This window comes from Pongo abelii, chromosome 13 (assembly GCF_028885655.2).
Source record: "Pongo abelii isolate AG06213 chromosome 13, NHGRI_mPonAbe1-v2.0_pri, whole genome shotgun sequence".
Lineage (NCBI taxonomy): Eukaryota > Metazoa > Chordata > Mammalia > Primates > Hominidae > Pongo > Pongo abelii.
Genome location: NC_071998.2, coordinates 38357080 through 38381933, shown reverse-complemented (window position 1 = coordinate 38381933; position 24854 = coordinate 38357080). Strand labels below are relative to the sequence as shown.

Here is a 24854-nt window from a genome sequence, read left to right as displayed (position 1 = left end):
GACCCATTTATATTCACTGTATGTGAACTAGAGCTTATGAATATTATAATACAGCAAATATTATATAACCCTAAGGGGTATAACGGCCTGCTTAACTCAAGGATTCACTGGAGCAAATTCAGTCTTCAAGGAATGTTTTATAACTCTTGAATCTAAAATAATTTATTCCAATTCATTTTTCACTTAAGAATGAAACATAAAAGGAAGGCATTAACATTTATTGAAAACAACCCACATTTTCCAAGGATCATACTAGATGCTTAACATTCATTTCTTCATTTAATAATTTTACCAATCTTATGAAGTAGGTATCATTATTCTCATTTTCCAATCAGGAAACTGAGGCTCAGAGAGTTAAAATGACTTCTCTGAAATCACTGGGCTTATCACACAACCAGGCTAAAAACTCTTTCCTTTTTGAGTTAAAGCCCCAGGGTCTCTTCACTGTGTCATGATAGTATACAACTTTTTAAAAAGGGTAGTAGCATCACTAAAAGAAATAACAATAATAAAAATATAGAACCACACACAAGGTAGAGAAATTAAATGAGATGAGAAACTGTTGCTTTAACTATGAAAAATAATGCCAGTTCATGTTTTTCCATGCTTCACAGTTACCCTATGATGTACATCATCAACAATGGAACCAAATCAAGATTTTCTATTTGTCTATGAAGCAAGTAGTTTCCAAGATATTCACTGCCTAGAGCCCAGCAGAGTTGACTTTTTAGCAAGAACCATTTGATGGTTTGTATAAGAATATCTAAAATGTGTTTTCTCTACCTTTGCAAACTTCCATGTCCCATAATTTTGCAAATAGGACAAGGAAGTGACTTTGCATGAAAACATGCTTAGTATTTTGCTTCCTAAATTCTTGTACAGCACATTCCTCTCTATGAAGACTCCACTGAAGGCCGCATTTGGCTTAAAGTCTTTTTTTCCTAGATGTTTTGGTGATGTCAGAAGCATTAATTTCTGTAAGAAAGGTAAGCTACACAGTCAGAATTCAACTCTGCAGCCAGGTGACTAGATGACCACACTCCAGGATTCATCCCCCTTTCGGGATGAATCAAATTACATTAAAATCACATTCAGAGATGTGATTATGTTCAGTGCTTGGGGGGCAAACCTCCCTAAGTTTCTGCAATCAGGCATATGATAAAGGCTGTAATTACTGAAAAAATTCCAGCAATAATTCAAAAGTGAAATTGGCAAGTGAAATTTCCTAAAGGAAATCACACATCCTTATGCACGTTCCACTTAAAAACGTGTGACTGTGTTCTGGCATTTTTTTGAGAAGTACAAAATAAGACATAGCTTTGTTTAGAAAAAAATCTCTACTTCCATTAGTTATCGAATGTCAAAAGAAACATTAATGACTAACTGGAATAAATTAAAGCTATTTGGTGCTAAATGGAAAACAATACAATGAACACATTTTGGGCGGAAATCAGAAACAGAAATAGTTATGAATATAACCTGCTTTCTTTTTTAATCAAGTAAATCTAGAATTTCCAAATTTTAGAACACACAATATTAAGTATAGCACAAAATTATGGATACAAATAACAAGGGTTAAGGGATGACAACCTGAATTTCTGACTTTAAAAGAATCATAAAAATGACATAACAGTCACCTAATTGAGTAGGTAAAGATCATTCCAGGGCTACTTTAATGAATGGTTATAATTGACTAAATACAGTCTATAAACCTATATTTGGAAAGCTATTTGTAAAACGCATGAAACCATCTTCCACTCCACTAAACCATCTCCCACCCCACTAAAATGAGAATACAAAATCCTTCCGCAATCCTACATACACCATTGGATTGCTCTGCAGATTCATTTTTCATAAATGTTGCCAATATAATATTCAACCAAGTCCCTAAGTTAATGAAGTTCCACTAGGGTGTAAGAAAACAAGAAAGTACTGAGTTCTCAAAAAGACTTTTCACCATTGATGTGCCCAAGAAATTTATAAGACATCGAATCATTTCCTTGCCTCTAAAAAATAAGCATTTCCTTGACAATCGTTCAGTACTTTAATTGGAATAAACACAAGACTATCAATGTAAACCACCCAAACAGACTTGAGGAGAGCACTTTTTGGCTGCTAAGTTAGAGTAGGGGAGAACTTCCAATGATGGTCCTATTTTATGCCCTGAAGGAGATGTACTCAGTTGTCACATCTGAATGCTTGTTTGCCATATATTTTGCTAAATGATTTTTTGGTTTTACTATAGTTTCTAACAAACAAGCATATGAGAGAAATGTTAGAAAAAATGTAGTACAAGTAGAAATATTACTAGTGTTTTATCCTGCACTTTGCTTCCGTTTCACGGCTGCAATGAAAAGGATGGTCATCAAACTTGGCTATAAAAGAATTATGTAAATTTAACCAAATTAATATCATTTTTCTTTTCTTTTTTTTATTTTTGGGGAGTGTTTTTATTTTTTTATTTTTATTTATTATTATTATTATTATACTTTAGGTTTTATGGTACATGTGCACAATGTGCAGGTAAGTTACATATGTATACATGTGCCATGCTGGTGCGCTGCACCCACTAACTCGTCATCTAGCATTAGGTATATCTTTTTTGAACAAAATCTTTCACCCCCTGCTCAAACATCTGTTTTTTGCATATATGAGAATTTTTCCAGATGCTGGCATGAAAAGTCTATGTATGTATTTTGGCTTTCTGTTTAAAATCACATTCAGGGATGACATTCCACTGCTAGGATATAAATCAGAACTCCATTACAATACCACATATGATTGTATTGATGCCGTTTGTCCACTATTTAAAAAAATAATTTATGTGTTTGCAGGAATTACTTCTAAGCTCTTTACCAATCTGCTTTCCACTCACCTAAGTGGTAGGATGGTCACTATTATTATTAAAACTCCCTCAAATTCTACTCTAAAAATAGTTGAAGTCATGTTTATTATGGTGTGCAAAATGGGTCATTGTGATGCAGAGGCAGATGGCAGGGCTGGCCAATGATTCTCTTTACAATGGATGCTGATCAGTTCCTGGTCAAGTGACCTAAGACATGATTGTGTCAATCAAGAAAAACAGCCATGACAACAATAATGACAAGCCCTGCTGGGCTAGGCTGCTGACTGGAAGGTGCAGCTATGGTGACACAAACTTTCTTCCTCAGACATCTCTAAAGAGATGGTTCTTTCTTGGTAATTGTCATGTGTTCATTTAAAAAGAAAAGGCCTTGCAACTTTCTAGGCACATACACACTTTCCTATGAAAATTAAATTGTTCACAAAATCATTATGCCCACTTTCAGAAAATAAGAGACAAATAACTGCTGAATTGGCTCTGGGAGGCTTATGTAACCTATATTTACAAGTGTTTTACTCTGAAGCAAGTAGCTGAGGAACTTAGTAAACATCTGCAAGAATACCCCAAAATTATTTTTTCCACTGCTATGTTACTCTAGCTATCACAAAACTGCAGAATCAATCTGCTGTCCACAAGAGCCCCAAACACCATCACATCAAAAGAATTGCAGATCTCAAAAGCATAATAATTCAGAACCGTAGTCAAGAAAAGCATTAAATAAAAATCCACCACCACCAACCTTTGCTTGGGCTTCTGGTGCTGTCACCTTGACGACTTTATTGCGGTTTATCATTTGCTTCACCCATTTTTCTACTTGGACGTTGAATTTCATGAAAACCACATAGCAAAAATAAGCTGTTAAGAGAAGCAAGCTTTCCCACCACATGATGACATTATCCAGGAAAAATATGATCAGCATGATCAAGTCAACAATGTAGAAAGACACATCTCGAAAGAGCGGCCACCATGTCAGGTTTAAGATTTCTCTAGAAAACAGAGCACACATGCCAATAACAAAGAGGATGTTGAATACTGCTGAACCTACAATTGTGCCTATGCCAACGTTGCTGTGAGCGATAAATACCCCTATGAGAGATGTGAAAAGTTCTGGGGCTGATCCCCCTGCAGCCATGAAGGTGGCTCCAGCCACATCATCAGAGATGCCCAGTTTTTCAGTGATGACAGTCAAAGAAGGAACAAAGAACTCATCACAGACAATGGCTAAGGCTATGAACATGTAGATCATTCCAATGACATGCAGAATGATTGCACCTTTTCTTCTCTCCTCAAGGGAAAAGATGTCTTTCGGGTAGTCTCCTTGGGCATGATCTGTACTATTCTCAGACTCGCCTTCCTTAGAAAGAGGTGGCTGTGGAGTATAATCCAGAATCTTGTCATTTAAATCTAAGAGAGTTCTCTGACGGTAACCCTGTGCTACCCTAGGGCCACTTACAACACTGGCCTCTCCGGTGCTCTGTGTATCTGTCTCAGAAAAGGCACTGATTGAAAATGAGACAGTGCTAATGGCTACCAGACCCATGAAAAGGCCTAAGATTCGAATTAACTTCAGTTTTTTCTTGACATTATAATGTCTTCTGCAGCCAGACAGTGACTCATCCAAACACCATTTCTCTAGGGAGGTGATGGTGGCGCTTTGTTGCAGATCCATCCTGGGTCTTCTGGTGGATATGGTGATCTTCCAACTTTAGACTCAACCAGATGGTTCTTTCATACTTTTCCTTACTTTATAGTTAACGATGCTTGTGGGGCACTTTCACAATCAGGGATTCTTATGCTTCACAGGAAACTTCCATCATTTACGCTTAAATAAAAATAAAAACGAGAATAAGTAAATCATAAAATCATGTATTTTTAATAAAAAGATCTTTGCAGATATGATAAAGTTCTGTCCTGCAGCTGTGCGATCTTGGGTAAGTTACTTAACTTCTCTGTGCCTCAGTTTCCTCATTTAAAATGGGGACAATTACGGTACCTACCACCCAGGATTGTTTTCAAGATGAGTAAAAACATATGTGGCACTTAGTATGGAATGTGGTACTTATGAAAATGTATGTATAAACCCAAATAAATATTTTGATAAATCCAATGTTAGGTGTAGAGAATGCAGATGTAAGAATAAAAATTTTACAGGTGAAAATCTATCAGATTATCTAACCTTAAATCATGTAACAACTTTCCAGTGCTATAAAGGTCCCACTTCTTTCAGAACTGTCTAGGTACTTGGCAACTAACAATTATTCATTGTTTTCTTTTGGTCCAGTTATATAATTCTCAGCTGCAGGCAACTTTTTCTGATTTAACCTATCATTTGGAAAGTGAGGGTTTCCTTAATTTAGTGATCTTTTTCTGCACACATAATGATATCAGATCTTATTTTTCATAAAAAGTCTCTCCTTTATCAGATGCGGGAAAGTAGTCCTTTACAAATTTAAGTTTACAAAAAAATATTCTGGTGACATGCACAAACTGTCTTCCCTAAACATCTAGACATTGTTTTCAGCTAAATATTTTTTTTAAAAAAAACAACCTTTAGTCATATTTAAAATAGGCAGCTTAGTAAGTCAAACAACTCCCAATGCAGTGAAATAACCAGTAGGCTATTTCGAGAGACCACATGTGTATTTCATAAACAATACGCAAGTTGTAGCAATACCTCTGTCCACAAAATCTGCCCAAAATAGCCCCACCACTGACTTTAATAGGTTAGATATCTAAAGCAGAGTTTTCTTTCTCTATCCCACGGAGATGGGTAAAATAGCCAGACATGACAGCTGATATTCTGAAGAGTTCTCGTTTTAGTTTTTCTTTAAAAAGACTATTCTTTTCCATATCAACGATTTCATTTTGGAGGCAGTCGCTGAGATAATCTCAGGTGTAAAATAAGCTAATTAAACACACGCCACTTAAATACTGAGATTAGCTGGAGCTCAGGTTTTCAGAGCAAAGCAAGAGCACAAGTCAACCCCGCTGAGTTGCTGCTACTCCTGAGATAACCCGAACCCATCACGGAGATTCCCAGCTGGCTGCGAACGTCAACGCTTAGCAGGAACGATTAAGCGATTCACAGCACTCAGGGGATTGTGTAAATGCCCGGCCCGGGCGACCAGCAGGGACAGATTCAACTCCCCGGGCGCAAAGTCATCTCCAGCCCGATCCTCGCTCCCCCTGCAAACCCACCGCTCGTCTCCCCGGGAGCTGCCTCCGTAGGAGAAGTTCGCCCCCAGCCGCGCCCCAACTTTGCCTTGCGTGGTCCCAAACTTTCCCTGGTGGATTAACAGGAAAATAAATCTAAAGGACAGACGCCCCACCTGTGAGCTTGGAGCTGGGTTGCATTTGGTGAGGCGCTTGGCCCGCATCCCCCTGAATCGTTTGTAGGTGGTTGGGGAAGGGAAGCGCCCCTCTGCGCGTCTCCCCCGACGGCAGGCCCTGCCCCGCGCCCCCCATCCCAAGCCAAAAGCAAGGGTAGGAAGGCGGGGGCTCCAAATCCACGCCCCGGAGCACACAGAGTTGGCTAACTCCTAGCGGGGCCTGGGGCGCCCACATCCACGGCAGAGGCACCTGTGAGCCTGCAGAGCAGCAACGGGATGCGCGCAACCGGGATCCGGGGACGACCACCACATAGGCTACAGCGGCAGGCGGGGCGCAGCCGCCCGCACTTACCAGGATAAGATGGGAGGACGCGCACACCGCGGGGCCCCCGAGCGCGGCCCGCCGCTCCAGTCCGCCGCCCTCTCCGGCCCTCCGCCTACCCGCTCTGAGGCCCGGGCTCTGGCTCGCACTGGCTGCCGCTCTCGCCAGCCGGGGCCGGGTTCGGGAGGAGACTGAGCCGCTGTGAGCCCGGCGCTCCGAGTCTGGCGCTGCCCGGCCCCCGCCGGCCCCTCCCTCTGGGCTGTGCGCTGGGAGCGGGGCCGCAGCGCGCTCAGCTCCCGAGTCCTTTGCTACACGCCTCCTGGGCGCAGAGGCAACGCTGGCAGCCGTCTCTTAGGAGATTTCTCCGCAGTGTGGACGGGGGTCAGGATTTGCAGGCGAGCAAGGGCAGAGAGGAGAAATCGTACAGGTCGGTGACGCGCCTAATTCACAAAGCCTGAAAGTGCTGTCAACTTTGGGGTCATCTTATGCTGGGCACCGCCTCTCCAACTATCTGCAAAAAGTGATAGCAGTCGCGCTTTTCTTTAGGAGGCGATGTGATGTGTAATGGTGGAAAAGACGTTCAGTGAAAAGGCACGGAGGCCTGCAGGACAGGCTGTTGGGGTCCAGGGTTTCTTGAGTGTTGGATCTGGATGCTTGGGACACTGCAGGGGCTTCAGTCTTGCAGGGTGACCTTTCATTTCATGGGTGATGAAAGTGAGACCCAAGACCCCGTGTCATTTTGAATCACTGACAGGCTTCGGCTTTTGGCCTCGGGATTTCCAGCCCAGTGCTCCTTCCTGTCCTATCTGGAAAGCAAGATCCCCTTGACCACAAGAAATAGAATCAGGCTTGTTGGGGATGAGAGACTCGAATCTGGGCCAAAGAATGGAAGACGGTGGTAAGACAAATTGGTAGTGAGGGAACCCCTTTGACCCAACCCCGTGACCACCAGCAAAGCTGCCAAGAGGTACCCAATTCGTGAAGCTCTGAAAGCTTTTCGCACATTTTCCCATCTCCTTACCCTCCATCCTTCTGTTCTCTCCGCCATCCAAGAGGGTTTCTTCATGCCCTCCTTACGATGGGGGTAATGGGTATATCCTGAGAGCTCATGACCTCTGACTTAGAGTACAGCTCTGTAGTCAGAACTCTGTGCCTACTCATCAATAAGTAAAGGGAAGCCTAGGGAACTTAGAAATATTTTTCTTCCCCCCACCCCCCAATCAAAGCCAGGCATTCAAGACTCAACTTTTTTTTTTTTCTTTCTCCTTTCGAGACTGGATCTTGCTATGTTGCCCAAGCTTGTCTTGAATTCCTGGGCTCTAGCCATCGTCCAGCCTCAGACTCCCAAGTGCTTGCAGACTATAGGTGCCTGACTGAATTTTTTTATCTTTAACTTTTAATTTAGAAAATTTCAAACATATACAAATGTAAGAAAGTAGTATAATGAATCTCCATGGGGCCATCACCAGCTTGAACAATTATGAACTCATGGACAGTCATATTTCATCTATACCCCTTTTTCCTATGTCATCATTTTGAAGCAAATCCCAGCGCATCATATCATTTTATCTGTAAATATTTTCAGAAAGCAAGAAAACTATCAACTACCACTAGGGTTGTGTCAAGAAGGGGACAATTCAAATAGGCTGTCACTGACCAAAGATGGGCTAATTTGAGCATCAAAGAAAAAAAAAAGATAATCGCAATTGTTTAAAACACATCAAACATGATTATATCTATTAATTGATAATATTTTAAAAACAACTGAACAGATTGATTGCTTGATGGTTCAGAGGGAACCAGCTCATAATTTTCAAAACTGTTTTAGGAAAAGGAAAACAATTGTGCATTTATTTTGCCTTTTGTATACAAATTGGACCTCTGGGTAACCAATTAGGCTTTATTTTTACCCTGCCCTTGTCTACTTTCCTAGTTTAACAATCCTATTCTTCCCTGAGGCAATAGGTGCCCGTGGCTACATGGGGTGCGGAGGGGAATATGATGCACAAAGTTCTGCTTAAAAGAAAATATTTTAACATAATTTAAAAAAATTATTTCTACAACCATGTCATACTGCTCCTACCAGGATCTTTTGTTGTTGTTGTTTGTTTTTGTTTTTAAATTTTTATTTCAATAAGTTTTGGGGTACAAGTAGTTTTGGTTACATGAATAAGTTCTTTAGTGTTAAGTTCTGATATTTTAGTGCACCCATCACCTAGGCAGTGTGCACTATACCCAATATGTAGTCTTTTATCTCTCACTTCCCTCCTAATCCTTCCCCCGAAGTTCCCAAAGTGTATGATATCATTCTAGTGCCTTTGTGTCTTCATAGTTTAGCTCCTACTTTTAAGTGAGAACATACAACATTTGGTTTTTCATTTCTGAGTTACTTAGAATGAAGTAACTTAGAATAAAGGCCTCTAATTCCATCCAAATTGCTGCAAAAGACATTATTTCATTTCTTTTTATGACTGAGTAGTATTCTTTGGCGTATACCCCATTTTTTTAATCCACTTGGTTGACAGGTACTTAGGTTGGTTCTTTATCTTTGCAATTGTTAATTGTGCTGCTATAAACAAACATGTGCATGTGTCTTTTTCATATAATGACTTCTTTTCCTTTGGGTAGATACCCAGTAGTGGGATTGCTGGATCAAATGGTAGTTCTACTTTTAGTTCTTTAAAAAAAATCTCCATACTGTTTTCCATAGTGGTTGTACTAGTTTACATTTCCACCAGCAGTGTAAAAGTGTTCTCTTTTCACCACATGCATGCCAATATCTATTGTTTTTTCACTTTTTAATTATGACCATTCTTGCAGGAGTAAAGTGGTATCTTGTGTTTTTAATTTGCATTTCTCTGATAATTAGTGATTTTGAGCATTTTTCATGTTTGTTGGCTGTTTGTATATCTTCTTTTGAGAGTTGTCTATTCATGTCCTTTTCTCACATTTTCATGGGATTATTTGTGTTTTTCTTGATTTGTTTGAGTTCCTTGTAGATTCTGGATATTAGTCCTTTGTCAGATGCACAGATTGTGAACATTTTCTCCCACTCTCTGGGTTGTCTATTTACTCTTCTGACTATATCTTTTGTTGTGCAGAAACTTTCTAATTAGGTCCTATTTACTTATTTTTGTTTTTATTGCATTTGCTTTTGGGGTCTTAGTCATGAATTCTTTGCCTAAGCCAATGTCTAGAAGAGTTTTTCTTATGTTATCTTCTAGAATTTTTACGGTTTCAGGTTTTTCCTCTACAGCCCAGAGATGACCCTGAGTCTTGATTCGGTGAGAAGAGGAATGAGATCCAGATGAAGACCTCATGAGTCCATAGATTGTATTGGCTGGGATTTGCACTTGGTTGCATATAATAAAAATTCATTCTTCGTGATTAAACAAAACAAGAATTTATTTTTCTCATGGTAAAAAGAAGTCTGAAAGCAGACTGCCCAGGGTTTATAAAATAGCTTCGAGATGCTATCTGGGAACCCAGATCCTTTGATCTGTCTTTCATAATGTATGGCTTTATCCTCATGGCTACAAAATGGTTTATTCTTTTGGCATTACATCTGTGTTCCAGGCAGGAAGAAGGGAAAGAGTGAAGGGTGAAAGGCAGAAGGCCTCCTTGCTAGGCTTTGTCTTTTTATTTAGGAAGGGACTCTGTCAATGCTTCACTTACATTTCACTGATCATGACTTGGTCACAAGACATAGCTGCAAGGAAGTGTAAACAGTATTTCAACTGGGCACATAGTCATCTTTTAGAAAATCAGGGCTCTCTTAGTAAGGGAGAGGGGGAAATAAATGTTGTGGGAGTGACTACTCCCACACAGTTCCAAAGCATCTCAATGAGATCCATATTCAACTGAAGATTTGACAGTTGACTAACAACTTGGCAATTAATTGCCACAACAGTTGAGAAGGCTACAACTTACATCCTGGTAGTAATGGAGAAAAGCAGGGCCTGTCATTTGTCCAAGTCACACTACATGGAAGCAGAGGAATTGCATAACAACTGTAGGTCTCCCAGATCCACAGACCTTATTGCCTAGTCATAAAGAAAGGGTAGCTTCAGGAGAAAATTTACTACCATCAAATGAGTTATTGAACAGTAGCATTTGCTAAGAGACTCAAGTAGATTAATCAATGGGTCTCTTTTTAGAAATTATTAAGGAGCTATTTCTTTATATTTGTGGATACTTGTATAAGTATAAACATTAGTTGGCATCATATTTACCCTTCTATTAGCTGTAAGATTTGTTTTAACATAGAGTTTATAGGAGTCATTGGTATTACCAGTTAAGAACCATGGGCTCTTTTTGTTTTGAAGAGGAGGCTTTCAAAAATCAGTAATGAGTTTTAAAAATCACTAGGTCATACCTAAGCTAATAAAGGATTTTTAATATAAAACTGCCAAAGGGGTGCTAGTTACTAGTTTTGCTAAGCACCCATATAATTTTCACATAGTTATCTAGGCTGGCATGATTTAAAATAGGGTTAGGAATATCCCCTTGCCCCATCTGAAATAAGAACCCCAGGGGGCCACTGTGTCTACAATTCCACCATTAGAAATTCATTGCTTTGGCTTTATATTTTATAATTTCAGGAATTTTTAAAGAAGCAAGTAGCTCTGGAGTCATAGTAATGATTAGCAATTTTTTTATTGTTTTTGACTTGACATTCAGTCTCAAGGGAAAAAAATTCTAGTAAACTGTCATGAGCAGAAGGTGAAAGAGATGGTTGAGGGCCAGGTGTGGGTGTGGTGGCTCACGCCTGTAATCCCAGCTCTTTAGGAGGCTGAGGTGGATCACCTGAGGTCAGGAGTTTGAGACCAACCTGGCCAACATGGTGAAACCCTGTCTCTACTAAAAAAAAGGTGGGTGTTGTGGCAGGTGCCTGTAATCCCAGCTACTTGGGAGGTTGAGGTAGGAGAATCACTTGAACCTGGGAGGCAGAGGTTGCAGTGAGCCGAGACAGCGCCATTGTACTCCAGCCTGGGAAACAAGAACAAAACTCCATCTCAAAAAAAAAAAAAAAAAGATAGGATAGCTGAGTCAGAAAGTTGTGGGCAACCCAGGGACAAAATAAAGTACAGTACTCATACTTTGTTAATCATTTCTTTCTTCATTTTCTCCACATATACCACCTTTTTTCTGACTTATTAAAATCTCTAGCTTCTCTGTTATTAAAATTGCAGGCAATCAGCATCCTTATGAAGTATTCAATGTGCACAAAACCACTAGTTCCAAACCTTGACTTTAGCTAAACAAAAGAACTGGGGATATTTTTAAAAGACTCCTGACAATGACCCTCACTCTCCTCCCATTACTGTGAGCCCCATGAGAACAAAGAGTCAGTATCATGCATTTCTCAGCATCTAGCCCTGTGCTTGGCATTTTGGTTAACACGTATCTGTGGAGTGAATTAAGATGATGGCAAATACAGTTACTTAAAGGAAGGTGAGTCAATCAGGAGGATGTAGGTTATGCTATGATAACAAAAAGTTCAAAAATCACAGTGGCTTAAAACAATGAAGGTTTTTGTTTCTCACTTGTGCTACCTGTCCTCTGTGAAGTTTGCTGTGTCATCCTAACTCCTAACCCCAAGCTGGTCACTGTCTAGAACACTGCCATTTGCTGTTGCAGAGAGAAAAGATGCATGGCAAACCTAGAACTTGCTTTTAAAGCTTCAGCTTGGAAGTGATGCATCACTGCTGCTAGTATCTCATGGACTGAGGCAAATCGGATGGTCATATCTATTTTCAAGGGAGCAAGAAAGTGCAGTTGCATTGTGTGCTTCAGAGAAGAATGGAAAGATTTGGTGATTATCAATAATAACTACCACAATGGGCATCAGTGGTGGAAAAAGGGAACTGATATGTTACACACCTACCATGAACTAGAGTGTTTGCTAATCTCTTTTCAATCTCATGAGTTTTATCACTATTATTATCCATAGATGAAGAAACTGAGGCTCAATGAGGTTAAGTAGCTTGCCCAATATCAAACAGCTCCATTTGAAACCAATAATGGCTCCAAAGCCCGAGTTCTACTATTCCTTATAATATATGATAGTTCCTGCCTAACTAAGAGTTAGTTGCATTTTTCCTGTTGAGATTATATACTTAGAACCTATGGATTTCTTCTACCAACAGCCCGTCAACAATCAAGGATAGTTGTCTACTTCCTAAGAGATTCTGCTTTGCTTATTTAAAAAAATCACAGATATAAATATCAAAATATCCTGATGTTCTTTAAGAAATGTTCTCCTCAGGCCTCTCAACCTGGACTGAATTTGTTTTCCTTTGCATTTGGCTCATTTTTTGTCTGGTGGCTTTCCTTTTCAGTTCAATGAGAACCATAAAAGCAGAAAAAAATTTCTGTGGGATTGAGGGATGAAAGTGCAGGCTTCTTTGCTTTTGACGGAGATTTCTGCAACAGCACTTAAGGCCAACCCCCACATGATTGCTCTTTCTTCTTTTCTTATTCACTTACGAGGTGATAAGTGATGAATGCCTATTATTTTTACATTAGGAACAGGAATTTTTCTGGCTTTAAATGCCCAGGAAGCCCTGAAATTAAGCTTCTCTTTTCAATACCGGCTCAGCTTCATTGCACCTGAGCACCAAGACAGGTTATAGTTATTATCCTAAGTGAATTAATGCAGGAACAGAAAACCAATACCACATGTTCTCACTTATAAGTGGGAACTAAACATCAGGTACACATGGACACAAGGGAACAATAAACATGGAGGCCTACTTGAGGGGGAAGGGTGGGAGAAGGGTGAGGATTGCTGATTACCTGGGTGACAAAATTATCTGTACATCAAACCCCTGTGACATGCAATTACCAGTGTAACAAACCTGCCTGTTTACCTCTGGAACCTGAAATAAAAGTTGGAAAGTTAAAAAAAAAAAAAAAAAAGCCACAGTGTGAGGTCGCCAAGGGCAGAAGTGTGGTCTGTCCATTTCATCAAGAGACTTGGAGTCTCAACCCTTGGCTACTATTCCTACTGATTCCAGCAGGGACTTCCTGAGAGTCCCCCAGGGTGCTTCCTTGTCTCTCAGAGCCACATCAGTAAGGAAATAAGGATAAATAATACTGGTAAAGGAGGCATGCTGGAGAAGAGGGTACAAAGGCAGGACAGCCCACTCGGAAAGCAAGCAAGGAGCATTGCTCTTTATGACTCAAAAAAAAAAAAACATTATTCTCCTGCTGCCTTCTTTCTTAAGCTAGACTCTACCTATTTCTGGTTCAGAATTTTAACATAAAATAAAGCTTAAAATACTGGGAAAGAGGAGCCATGTGCCTCGAGCCTCAAACATAGGACAAGCCAGAAGGAAGGTGCTGCTGTGTCTATGGTTTCTGAATACTGAACTAAAATACTTGTTTTATTCAATTCATAAAATTGAAAGGAATGTCACTATTTTCCCAGCTTGGTTGTGGAGAGGGGTCTCAAGTTGTTCAGCTGGAACAAAACTTCCTCCATCTCCTCAATACGGTATGTACATATGTGGTGGGTGTAGTGGGCTGGGGGATATCCCTCAGCATCCTGACACTGTGTGAGCAGGCACCCCCCCCACCCCCTGGCCCAATGCCAGGATCTAGGTAATAAGCCTGTTTGGGGTTCATGCCCACCATTCTCCAAATTGGCCTTTCTTAGTAACAACAGTGACAGTTCTTCTCCACTTGCCTCTCTTTTTGCTCATCTCTCAATTTGTTTGAAGCCAAGATAGGAAGACTGGTGACATATATTGAACCCCTCAAATACTCCAAATGTGTATTGAAAAACTGTAAATCTTTCTCCCTGAAACTTCTGCTTTCTGGTCTCTAGAAAGAACCATATTCAAAGGTTTTAGCTGTTTTGTTTCCTAAAGTTTTTTTTTCCTGGTACTTAGGACCATCTTTCAAAGTAATGAGGTCACTTTCCTGTCTCTTGATTTTTCTGATTTTGATGTTACCTACTAAATTCTTATCAGGGAAGAGGTGGATTTCTCCCTCTCACAATATTCTCCCCCCTCCCTCTCTGAAGCCTCCATCTCACCATATTCCCTCTTCCATTCTTCCCATATAGTTATATTACCACTTGGAATACATTAATAGTCACCATTTACATCCTATAATTATGTAACTATGCGGCACTATTCACAATAGCAAAGACTTGGAACCAACCCAAATGTCCAACAATGATAGACTGGATTAAGAAAATGTGGCACATATACACCATGGAATAATATACAGCCATAAAACATGATGAGTTCATGTCCTTTGTAGGGACATGGATGAAGCTGGAAACCATCATTCTCAGCAAACTGTCACAAGGACAAAAAACCAAACACCGCATGTTCTCACTTATAGGTGGGAATTGAACAATGAGAACACATGGACACAGGAAGGGGAACATCACACACCGGGGCCTGTTGTGGGGTGGGGGGAGGGGGAAGGGATAGCATTAGGAGATATACCTAATGTTAAATGACAAGTTAATGGGTGCAGCACACCAACATGGCACATGTATATGTATGTAACTAACCTGCGCGTTGTGCACTTGTACCCTAAAACTTAAAGTATAAAAAAAAATCAGTTGAGCTGCATAGTATACTAATTCACCCCAAACTCTCTGATATAGCTGTTCATTTCCCCTTACTGTTTTCAAACATGTCAGTTGAACTTTCTGTTTCTTGTTTCTTCCTCGACAGCCCGTGCCCACGTTTTACATCTCCCACATGGTACTCATTCTAGGAATTTTCTGTGCCTCTTCTTTGTGTTAAAAACCCTGTGTCCTGAAGCCTCTTTCTTATTTACTCCTTTGCTTTTCAGAGCACAGCCTCCAGTATCTTCCCCAGAATGGGGCCCAGGAGGAAAATGTTTGAATCCTTGTGTGTTTTTGACGTCTTTATCCCACTCCCATACTCTATTTTCAAAGTATGGCTTTGTGAAAATCTAGGTTAGAAATCTTCTTCCTTCCATATTTTTAAGGCAATCCTTTCTTCACTGTATTTGACATTTCATTATTTCTGTAGAGAAGCCTGATGTCATTTGAATTCCTGGTCCTTTTTGATGGAATCTATTTTTTCTTTTGAGAAGATCTTTAAGTCTTTTTACTTGCAGCCTTCTATATCTTGAAGATAATGTACCTTGGAGTGGATCTTTTCTCATTCATTATTCTCTGCCTAGAAACTCATAAATATCTGGGAAATTTGTTTTGTGTATATTTAAAAAGTTTTTCTTCTCTCCATTTCTCTTTCCTTTTTGGAATCTCTATTATTTTGATATTTACCTTCCTTGCCTAGTCCTCTAATTAAGGCTTTATCTTTTCTCCATTTTCTATTCATCAACTTTGTCATTTAACCCTTCTCTTGGTAAAAAGTCCTCACATTTTTAACTTTTGAGAAGTTCTATCTTATTCTTTGCATATTTCTATTACAGTTTCCCATTTTTATTTCATAGGTCTAGTAGCTTCTCTTATGTCTCTGAGATAATGTATGTTTCATGAGGTATAAACTTTATTTGGTTTGTTCATTACTTTATGTTGAATGCCTAGAACAATGAGTGCCTACTGTAGTAGGTGTTCGATAAGTATCTTTGAATTAATGAGACTATTTACTGTAGCTTATTGTGTATTTTCTTCTGCTCCCTGAAGTTTCTGTTTCCCACAAGTTCCTTTTTACTATATTTGTTCTGGCCTGGTTTTCATATCACAGGCCTTTCTAAAATATCTGGTGATCTTTGGTGTCTGTTAATAATTACGAATCAGACATTAAAATGCTAATGAAAGCTCTTGCTTGGATGCGACCTGCCAAGTAGAGGTCTTTACTGTAGAGTAATCAAGTGAGGATGCAACCATTTCATTGCCAGAAACACATGTCAGTATCTGTGCATAATTTCTCTTAGGCTGATCAATTTCCCTGGGGCGGGTTCTCTAAGCTCTTCTCTGAAGTATTTGTGTTTGGCTGCCAGCAGTATGAGAGCTGAGCTAAAAAAGAGGCTGGGGGACTTTTATTATTCACTTTATAGATTTTAAGGTAGCTTACCCTTATCTTCAGGTTTGCCTGATGTCCTAGAACAACTCTGGCTTACCTTCTACAGAGAATCAACCTCCCCCTTTTTGCCAGGGTGGGAAGGGGCAGTCTCCTGGCCATAAAGGATGGGGAACGGTGTTTGCAGATATAATTGCACCTTTAAGATTTTCAGTCAAGCTTCTTATTTTCAGCCCCTTCTTGTGCCTCTGCTCTATTGGTTTTCTATTGTAGGCTGTACCAAATTATCACAACCTTTGTGTTTCAAAACAACATACATTTATTATCTTACAGTTCTTTAGGTCAGAGGTCTTGTATGGGCGAGTTCTTTCCTGGAGACTGTATCATGTTTATATAGAATTGGATCTTATTTTTTAATCTGATATTAAATTTCACTTAATAAACTAGTTTATTCATTTTAGTTGCTTGAAGTATGTTTTATCTAAAATTTGTCATCTCATTTGATATTTATGTTTTTAATGCTTCATCATTTTCTTTCATTTGTTCTTTTATATAATAAATTACACTTGCATTTGCTGATTTGTCAATGTTAGTAGTATTGATTTGTTGCTAAAAACAAGGCCATTTATGAACTTAACACTCTTTCTTAAAATTCCTTTCCCAACTGTATAGAACAAAATAATTCCTACAGCCATAGTTAGCCTTAGTCCTTTACTGAATGAGTTGCATACTCCATCTACTTCTTCCAAAATATGATTTTCTTACTTGTACAATTTTTATATTAATTCATACCTTGGTTAGCTGGATTTAATTACCAAGTCATTTTTACAAAGAGGGTCTATGAGTGAGATCTTTAATGTTGATAAATCTTTCCATTGCTTTTATATATGAACAATAAGTTTGATCAAATCCTTTATAACACACACACACACACACACACACACCCACCCACCCCTGGAAATTGCAGATACTGTTCCACTGAGTCTGCCACCTGGTTTGCTAATGTAGAGAAACATGTATCCATAATTTTTTCACTTGCTTTATCTGCTCATATGCATGAAGTATTCTTATCTTTGAAGTTCTGTAACACAAATGGCAAGTCTCAGTGAAGATCTATAGCTATAGCTATTTATACCTCTCTCTACTTTTTCTCAAATAAGGTATGCCCTTTCTCCCTGAATCTTTACTTTATTTCTGGTTAAAAAATGTGACTTTTTTCTGTTTCTAGTTGTATCATCTTCTTTGGGAATAATTGCAATTATGCACATATCACCTTTCCATCCTCTGTAGCATCTCCTCCCTCATTTTCATCTTCTTGTTGTATTTCATTTCATTTTATTTCATGGGATTTTCAAAGAAAGCTTCTACACTATTCTACTAACTCTTTTTAAAAATAGGTTTTATTCTACTTCTTGCTGTTGCTAATGGTAGTTTTATTTCTACTGTTTCTATTTGTTTTCTTATATTCAATTTCTTTTTTCAACTCTTCTAACTCATGCTTTTTTCCCCTACTATCTCATTTCTCCAGTTTTATCTTTCATTCATTCTCTTGGCTTTTTTTATTTTATCTACTTAGAAAAAGCCCTTGTCACTTTTATTTTTGAGAGAAAATACTTTGCTGAAGTATTTGTCTGATACACTTTTTCTGTTTCCTAAAGTAATTCTTCTTCTGTATATTATTTATCTGCCTTCTGCATATTATTTATCTGCCTTCTGCATGTGATGTTTCTTTCAACTCCTGCCACGATCTATGTTTATCTATTTGGTAGAATCCATATTGTGTCCTTTACTCACTCATCTTTTACTGTGGTAAGTTCTCTACATGCCTGCACTTACCTCATGAAGTTTGGAGAGGAATGGGAGGTAAGGAATGAGGCGGAGTCATTTGAAATACCTGTCAGCTTAAAATCAGCTTAAAACCACAGATAACATAAAACCTATAGATCCTCTGCATGAGCCAGATCTCACCTTAACTTTTAGCCTCCTCTAACTGCAGGGAGAAAGCACATCTAGAGGAGCTCACAGCATGGCTCGTAATGAAGGCTAATAGATTGCAGATGTTTTGTGTTTAATAATTTGGTGTTTATTTCTATTCAGTCCACTTTGGTCACCACTATAAATACGCTTAATACTCTCCCCTCTATCCATCATACTCTGTTTTTTTTAATTGGTATATTAGTTTCTTTGGGCTGCCTCAACAAATGACCACAAACTTGGCGGCATCGAACAACATAAATTTATTCCCTCACAGTTCTGGAGGCTAGGAATCTGAAATCAAGCATGGTTAAGGCTCTGGGGGAGAATCCTTCATTGTCTCTTTCTAGCTTCGGCGGCTCCCAGAAATTCTTGGCATTCCTGGATTTGTGGCTGCATCATTGCAGTCTCTGCCATCTTCTTCTTATGGCTTTCTTTTCTGTGTATCTCTCTCTATTCTCTTCTTACAAAGACACCAGTCATTGGATTTAGAGCCCACTCTAAATCTAGGATGATTTCTAAATTTGGAGTAGATCATGTTCTGAGGTTTCAGGTGGGCATGAATGTGGAAGGCATTTTTCAACCTACTACTTGTGGAATAGAAGTCCAGGTCTGAGAAAATAATATGTTGTGCCCACATTCTGACCCCTGTAGCCTTGCCAATCCATGATGAGAAAGTGAGGCCCCAAGGTATAGCCTCTCCTACTCTATTAGTCTATATCTTCACTTTTTGTTGTTGCAAGCAAGAAATTAGATTTCTCTTGCCTTATCACTTATTTTGAGGGAATATTATTGAGCTCTGGAACTTTATTACTTTTTAAAAAATTCTTTGAATTTGTCCAAATATCATTGTACTTGCAAAAATGCTTTCTCACTGTTAGTTACAAACAGAGCCATTTCTTGGGTTAATTGTGTATGGAATTTCCTTCACTGTATGATTTTGTCTTATTGTTGATTTGGAGGCACTTTTATGAGGTGAGTGGGAAAAACATGTATTATACAGTACTACTACATTTACTGAAAGACTACCTTTTTTTTTAAAAGGCTGCCTAATATTTTATTTCACATATGAATCATAATTTATTTAGCAATTCCCCTATTTTCCTATTGTTGTTTTCCAGTTATAAATAATGATGTAATGGACATAATTATGCACATATCTGTGTGGAAAGATTCTCTGTTTCCTTTGGAGTATGTTTCTTGCTACTGGAAACTATCTGGGAATTAATCTGTGTCTCTCTTTCATGAGTGGGATGGAGAGGATGAGTCTTCTCTGCTGATGTTCTCCCATAGATCACTCCACTTCTCTCAATAACCAGTGGTGAGTCTACCTTATATGTAATCCATAGGGAGGGCCAATGGGCCTCCAGCCTCGTCTTGGCTAAAGTCCATAGCAAAAGTATTGTTACCAGGGGGTCCTTGCTCCCAGAGCTCCCAAGATGGTGGCAGGTCGTTTCCAAAATGGGGGTGGGCCACTTCCAAGATGGTGGCAAGCCTCGTGTTCTCTGACCTGGGGTTCTGGGCCTCACGGATTCCAAGGATGGAATCTTGGGCCATGCGGTGAGTGTTATAGCTCTATTAGAAGCCCTGGGTCATGGAAGAGAACTGTGGAACCCAGTGACTAGTGTTCATCTCGATTAGGACGAACCCAGGCATTTAGCTGTGCAGGAACAATGGCAAGCCTTTAGCCCGATTGGGAGTGGCAGTGGGTGCTTCGCTGGTTCAGGAGCACAGCGGACACCCTGCTGGAGGGATGGAAGTCAGTGGCGGGTCTGCGATGGCAGCAAACAGCAGTGGTGGATGGCGAGCGAAAGCTCAGCTCGAGCCGTAACAAACACGGACCAGAAGAGTGTAGTTGCAAGATTTAATAGAGTAAAAACAGAGCTCCCATACAAAGGGAGGGGACCCAAAGAGGATAGCCATTGCCAGCTCAAATTGCTGGGTTTATATCCTGATCATTGTCCCTCCCACTGTGCTCTCAGGCAATAGATGATTGGCTATTTCTTTACCTTCTCTTTTTGCCTAATTAGCATTTTAGTGAGCTCTCTTTACTATCTGACTGGTCAGGTGTGAGCTAAGTTGCAAGCCCTGTGTTTAAAGGTGGAAGTGGTCATCTTCCCAGCTAGGCTTAGGGATTTTTAGTCTGCCTAGGAAATCCAGCTAGTCCTGTCTCTCAGTATTAGGAAATAATCACTGTTTTTTTTTCTTAAATACTTCATATTTTATTAGTTTTCTGTAAACCAAGAACATATCAGACTGCAATAGAGGTCGTCCTTTATTAAAGATAATTCTCTTGCCCCTACAAGGAGAGGCCCATGTAGATTTACAGCTGATAGTGGACAGGTTGTTTGCTAAAATATTGAAATACTTCTATACCACTTGGCACATTATGTCATAGTAACATGATAAGCAGCTAAGTTGATTTATAATATAAACTTTAGAGTAAATTTATTAGTTGAAGTGAAATATTGTAGGATGTCTCAACAACCCCTGATACATGGGCCACCTGTCACAACATGTAAGAAATATTTGTAGCTCTATGACTGGTTGGCCAATGTCTAGTAAACAATGCAGATACATTGTGTATTCTTTATAAAACTCTGTATTTTGGGAGAATGACCAGTTTATCTTCATCATGGAATTATAGTTCCTATTGCATCTGAATAGTTTGGTTTTTATTTGTCTTTCATAGGTACTGTGTTGTAAACCTTGTGTAAGTGTATATTATATTGTTTTAAAAATAAGGTATTATAATATACTGAATACAAATACCCAGGATGAAGGAACAACGAAGTCTGGATATGTTTCTCGACATTTCTGTTAAATACAATGTATAAGAATTGTTTGGATCTGTGGTAACATGGAGAAGAAATGATATCAAAATTATATTATTAAAAGGTAGAAATGTTAAATGCTTAAATATTTTATCTGATTAGGAATAATGATCTATTAAATCTCTTGGTTTAAACAAAGGAGACACAATCATTTATTAAAAACCGTCAAGAATGGGCAAAATAATAAAAATGTTTAAAAGTTTTAAAAATCAAATTCTTGAAAAAGTAAATGAAATGATGTGAAAGTCCAGAAAAATAATGGTCAGTTTTAGGCATGAATATTTAATAAAACTTCAGAAAAATAATAATGTTAATATGGACCTGCTATGGTCTGAATGTTTGTGTCCCTCAAAACACATATATTGAAATGTAATTCCCAATGCAATAGTATTAAGAGATTGGGCCTTTAGGGGGTGATCAGGTCATGAGGATGGAGCCCTCATGAATGGGATTAGTGCTTTTATAAAATAAGTCCTAGGGAGCTTATTTGCCTCTGCCACCATGTGAGGATGCAGAAATAAGTTGCCACATGAAGCAGAGAGTGAGCCCTAACCAGACACTGAATCTGTTGACACCTTGATCTTGGACTTTTCAGCCTCTAGAACTGTATGAAAAAAATTTCTATTGTTTATAAGCCACCCCGTTTATGGGATTTTTGTTATAGCAACTTGAATGGACTGAGACAGGACACATTGTAATCTATATGTGTAGTTCTGGCTTGTTAAGAAGATATGTACTGAAATGAGAATGCTTCTTTTGGAAAACATAAGACAGTAAAATTTTAATTATTATTGACAAAGCTTCATCTGCTCTATATAAACAAACAATCATTTTCTTTAAATGAAAAATTCAATACTTTGAAGAGAAAGTTGAAAATTGCTCTTTTGTTTTTTAGTCTTGGGATGCTGACATATAAAAGATCTATAAAAGTATTTTGTTGGTGGTGCTTGAGAAAAATTGATTTCAATGAAATATATTAACATAAAAACCTTACTGGACTTTACATAGTTGTGCCAGTGTAATGTTAGGGAGAAAGTCTGGAGTTTTAACTATAGTATTTTAAAAATCTGGATATTTTAATTTGGCACTATTTAAGTAACCATATTCAATCGCTTATGATTAATGCCATAAAAATATAAAATAAATGTTTTCTCGATAACTTTATATTTACTACTTTTCATCAAATAAACATCAGAGAGAATTACCTAATAATTTAGAAGAGATGAGAAATGAAAGAATAAAAATTAGAGAAATATTTGCACCTCAGTTGTCAGCTTATGGTGCTAGAGTTGAAAAGCAGTTTGGAGATTATGCTATTGTTAGAAATTGTGAAAGGGCATAGTTAAATTATTTGAGAAACTAAAAAGAATTTGGAGCATTGGGATTTCTATTAATAAAATAGCTTAATTGAGATATAATTCATATCCCATTAAATTCATCTTTTAAAAATATGCATTTCTCTTGTTTTTAGTGATGAAAAAATGGCATTTAGTGAAGAAGAAATTTTATTTAGTGAAGAAGAAATGATTTTGACAATAAACTAATCTGGTACATCTTCCGATATTGTGGAAAAATAGTGAAGTGTGAGTCCTCTAACATTGTTATTTTCAATATTGTTTTGGCTATTCTGGGTCTCTTGCATTTACACATGAATTATAGAGCCAGCTTGTTAAAGTGGATAGCCTGTGAGAGAGTCAGCTGGGATTCTGATAGAAATTGTGTTGAACTGGTAGATCAATTTGGAGAGAATTGCCATTTTAATATTAAGCCTTTCAATCCACAAACATGGATTACTTATATTTATTTAGGTCCTCTTTAATTTCTTTCAAAAATGTTTTCTAACTTTTCAGAGTATATGTTTTGTACCTCTTGAAAAAATTTTTAAATTAATACATACTATTTGTACATATTTATGGCGGTACTCTTTTGTTAAATTTAATCTTAACTAATTTATTTTCAAAGTTATAAATGGAATTGCTTTCCTAATTTCATTTTTCAATTTTCCATTGCTAGTATATAGAAATATAATTGATGTTTGTATATTATATTATATCCTACAAACTTGCTGAACCTGTTTATTCATTCTAATAGCTTTTGGGAGAGTCCTTAGGATTTCCTATGTTCAAGATCCTGTCATTTGCAAATAAAGAGTTTAATTCTTCCTTTGTAATGAAGATACTTTTTTATTTTCATTTTCTAATTGCACTGGTTAGAACCTCAAGTACAACATTGAATCAAAGTGGTAAGAGCTGTCTTATTCCTGATCTCAGGGGGAAGGCATTCAATCTTCCACCATTAAGTACACTGCTGGCTGTGCATATTTCATAGATGGTCTCAGGCTGAGGAAGCTCCCTTCTATTCTTAGTTTGTTGAGTGTTTTAATTTTTAATCATAAAATCATGTTAGATTTTATAAAATGCTTCTTCTGTATCAAAATGATCATGTAGCATTTCTCCTTTATTCTACTAATGTGGCATATTACATTAATTGACTTTCAGATGTTAGGAGGTTTGATTTTAATAAATGATATTCTAAGAGAAATGTCAGCACTTCCTTTAATTTTACAAGAAAGAAGTGTTTTAATTATTAAAGCTGACATAATTTGACAAACCAGCATAGTGATTGAACACAGAATACTAACATATTATTCTTGACACTGGTCAGCACAACATGATATGTGGTATAATGGTGTCAATAATGGAATAATTTTACATAAGTATCCACCTACATTTCATGGAAAATATTGACACATTTTGACTTTGTCACTCATCATATTGACTTACCCTCTTTAGCTATACATTTTGTAAGGATGCTTATGTTTTACATTGAAGTAGTTAGTATAATTGAACATGACAATACCATAAACAGACATTTCCTGTGCCATTTTTCTAGAGACTACTATCCAAGGCGACATAAATCCATTAATCAATACCTTAATGTTTGGTTGTTCATCTAACAATAGATCTACCCAACAGTGCTATTATGCAGAGCAACATTACTTCACCTTATTAAAAAATACATTTTAGGAGATTAACTCAAAATGAACATACATATGGTTGATTCTGTTGGACTATGCTCTGTCAGGGCAAGTACTTTGTCAGTGTGATGGCCCTGAAACTTTGAATAGTGCCTGACACATAGAAGGCTCTTAATAAACATTTGTTGCCTGAGTGAATGAATTCAATCCCCTGCTGTGAGCAATCAAACATAGTGAGCGATCAAAACAAGAAATAAAAATTAGGTTACCCTGATTGGTTCTTTTTGAACCTATGCCTTCAAAGGCATCCAGGGAGTCAGGCTATGAGCTTGATACTTTTTTTTTTCACTGTTAGATTCCGGTTTTGTGTGGCCTAAAGCTCAAACACTTTCATGGTATGAATTAAAAAAAAAAACAAAAAACTTACTTATAGGGCATTTATAGGGTTGGGCAAGTGTGGGTCCCTGAGGCTTAAGCTTTATTATCTTCAGAGTGAAATGTCACTATAGACTCATGCTTGTTGAATGAATGAATAAAGTCTTTTTTCCTCCTAAAAATTAAAGCAAAACTTTTGTATT

General features: G+C 38.1%; 1 protein-coding gene across 5 annotated transcripts in view; it reads right to left on the bottom strand.

The window, feature by feature from the left end:
• SLC24A2 (solute carrier family 24 member 2) overlaps positions 1-24854 on the bottom strand; it is a 533689-nt gene that overhangs the window by 287094 nt on the left and 221741 nt on the right. For 3 of the 5 annotated variants that reach the window (XM_054521032.2, XM_054521036.2, XM_054521035.2), the window contains exons 1-2: positions 6545-6890; positions 3603-4685 (exon numbers count right to left, since the gene is read on the bottom strand). In XM_054521032.2, coding sequence (XP_054377007.1) covers positions 3603-4532 — 930 coding nt within the window. In that variant the 5' untranslated portion in view covers positions 4533-4685; positions 6545-6890. Of the gene's footprint in view, positions 1-3602; positions 4686-6544; positions 6891-24854 lie in introns of those variants that run through there. The other 2 variants (XM_054521034.2, XM_054521033.2) reach the window with 1 other exon arrangement.